Raw genomic sequence first — 2,953 nt, 5'->3', positions numbered from 1 at the left:
CTAAGATCATCCAGAGGAAGCAAAACATATTAGGATGTGTCTTCTACGGTGTCAAATGTGAAACAATTATTATTTTGTAAATTTTAAGTTATCATTTTCATGCGCTTGTAGTTTGGTATAATGTGAAATGACATATAAATTTTGATCTATCAATGAATGAATAAAGTCGTTTTTATTATAAATTTGTTTATATGTTTATTCAACTATTAGTATTTATGAGTTTAATTATATTATAAAATTAATTTGTGAAAATAGAGTTAACTATATGAAAACATGTTTAATTATATCATGAAAACAAGTTCAATAAAATATTAAAAGTTAAAATATTTAATACTTGGATTACACAATTATAATTAGTATATAATATTTCACAATTTAATTTAATATTGATGTTTACAAATGTAGTATATAAAGTGGTGTTTAAAAGTTTAGTTATTTACACTGAAATTGTTTTGACAACTTAAAATATTACGATATTTATAACTATCATAAACTACACACTTAACAACGTTATTTTATACAAGATATTATATGGTGGGTACTAGCTAGAGTGGATCAAAATAAATTGTCATATGACAACATGTGATGGTATTCGGGACCATCACAACATAAATAACGACATTTATAAATGAAACTATGTACAAAAATAACAATCACAACATACAATTAAAAAAAAAAAAATTAGTGAGGAAGGAGTTTACAAATGTTTTTTAAATTTTACATTCATCAGGCCCTACTAGACATCTTTTCTTTTTGGCATAGTAAATTTTTAGAACTTAGCTAATTACCTTCTTCTTTTTACATTTATTACTTTATTTATATAATAATAAACTAGTTTTACTTAAAAAAGTAAGTTGAGAAAGTTTCATAATTTATTAAAGCCACAAAGAGAAAACAAAGTAGTGGAGTCTCTTAGGTGACTAGTTGATACACAGGCAATGCTCCTCTTTGGATTACTTATTTGATACATATATAGGAGCAAGCTAGAGCCATGAGATGAACTACTTAGTGTAGTACATGGGATTAGGCAGCTTAAAGCTCCTTATTGCTCTGTTCTCTCCCTTCAGATCGTTCCACTGGTCTCCAATATTTCCAACGATTCTGTAACCCTCCTGCACCAGCTTCGCTCTCTCAGCTGTTTTGTATTCAACTACATTTTCAGCACTGTTAGATGGGTCCCTGCAACCAAAATCGAACCTCATCTTATAAATCGATAATCCAAGAAAAGTTAAGCTTAAAGTACACAATAATCCTACGAGAATGAGTTAAACTTAAAGTACACATACACGATAATCCTAGGAAGATGAGTTAAGCTTAAAGTACACGTGTTATCATACTTTAAGTAAACAAGTATTGAAACTCACTTGAGAATCAACTTCTCCCATGTGTTGTAACCAGCCTTCTTTAGGTTGGCTTCAGTTACAGCTCTTTTGTCCTTTAGCCTTCCACTTAAGAAGATAATCTTGTAGCCAAGAGACACCAGTTTGTTGTAATTCTTGAGAGTCTCAGGCAATGCTGGTGCCTCACCCTTGTTAACAAACTCTTCGTCATAGCGTTCGGAATCGAATTTCTCCGATCTATATCACAAAGTTATTCACAAGTAAAGAGAATACTCAACACCCAGAAGATCATAAGTTCGTCTAAACTCCGCACACAAACACTGATACGACATGAACACGGCACATAACACAGTGACGCAGAGATACTTATAATTTCTAAAATATAACATACGAAAACACATATTATATATTATATAGGTTTCCATGCATGAAAAACCTTTGTTTGATGTGGTTGGTAGGGACAAAGAAACCAAAAAGGTGGATGAATAAGGAGAATAGTAGGTAAAGAAAAGAAGAGAAAAGAGAAGAGTGTACCCATATCCATGTTGAGAATAGTATGGGATATTGGAGAGTGCAGTTCCATCTATGTTGAACAGAATGACATCGTTCTCATGGACATGGCGATCTCTAGCGAAAAAGTAAATCTGTTGGTTAACTGTTTTGGAGTCTGATCTGTATTGTCCTCCTTCGATGTAGTTGGCTGTAGCGTCTACGCACTGTTGAGGAATGGTTTCAAAGCCGAAGATGTTCTGTGCTTCCACCGCAAGCCTCCAACTGGCGCATCGTACCTCCGTGTCACTAGCACCGTCGCCATAACCAGTTGTCATGCTCAGAGGGAAGCTTCGGAAGGAAGCGCCATGGCATTGAGATGCCACCAAAACTGCAGCAACAAAGAACACGAGGCACTTCATAACTCACTCACTGCTTCTTCTTCTTCTTATCTCAACTACCTTCTGCATCTTCTTCCTCCATGCTTTGCATCCTTAAATACACGCTGCCTCTGTACCTCCACCATAAATTATCTGCCATCTGTAACCTAATTTTTACACTCCAATAATTTAGTTTACTTTTTCAATCTTGTACGTGCATCATATGTGTAATCTCCATCACTTTCTCACCTAGATATTATCAACTTGTTTCTCACACCGGTGATTCGGTAACAATTCGATAGCGAATGACCGGATAAGTTCAATAATATATGTTGTTCATATTATATGTGTAATCTCCACCACTTGCTCACGTCGATATTACCAACTTATGTCTGAGAGTATATATTATAGGTGATTCAGTAACAATTCGATAGCAGGTGACCTGATAAACCCAATAAATAATCGTTAGGATAAACTTCAGAATGATTATGATAACATATTATAAAAAATTGACTTTAATAAGTTTAACTCAACCTTATAAAACCGAACTTATAAAATAAAGTTTATATTCACTTATATATAAATGTTCTACTCTTTAGTTCATGTGACATCTCCAACACTTAACAATTCAAAAGTTAATATTTTAGTTGTATTTAGTTTATTTTTTAATTTTAAATATTTTATTGTGACGTGAATATGTTTTACTTTTCAAATATAATTTTCGTTAAAAATATTAGGACCCTT

General features: G+C 32.8%; 1 protein-coding gene across 1 annotated transcript; it reads right to left on the bottom strand.

The window, feature by feature from the left end:
* Nucleotides 1–854: 854 nt before the first annotated feature.
* On the bottom strand, nucleotides 855–2,320 carry LOC137818493 (stem 28 kDa glycoprotein-like). Its single transcript, XM_068621950.1, has 3 exons — nucleotides 1,875–2,320; nucleotides 1,365–1,577; nucleotides 855–1,179 (listed from the first exon to the last, which is right to left on the bottom strand). Exons 1-3 carry the CDS (start codon nucleotides 2,249–2,251, stop codon nucleotides 1,002–1,004), a joined length of 768 nt encoding a protein of 255 aa, XP_068478051.1. The 5' UTR covers nucleotides 2,252–2,320; the 3' UTR covers nucleotides 855–1,001.
* Between the last annotated feature and the right edge of the window lie 633 nt (nucleotides 2,321–2,953).

The sequence above is a fragment of the Phaseolus vulgaris genome, chromosome 10 (assembly GCF_000499845.2).
Source record: "Phaseolus vulgaris cultivar G19833 chromosome 10, P. vulgaris v2.0, whole genome shotgun sequence".
NCBI classification, from domain to species: domain Eukaryota; kingdom Viridiplantae; phylum Streptophyta; class Magnoliopsida; order Fabales; family Fabaceae; genus Phaseolus; species Phaseolus vulgaris.
This window is presented reverse-complemented; position numbering and strand designations above follow the sequence as displayed.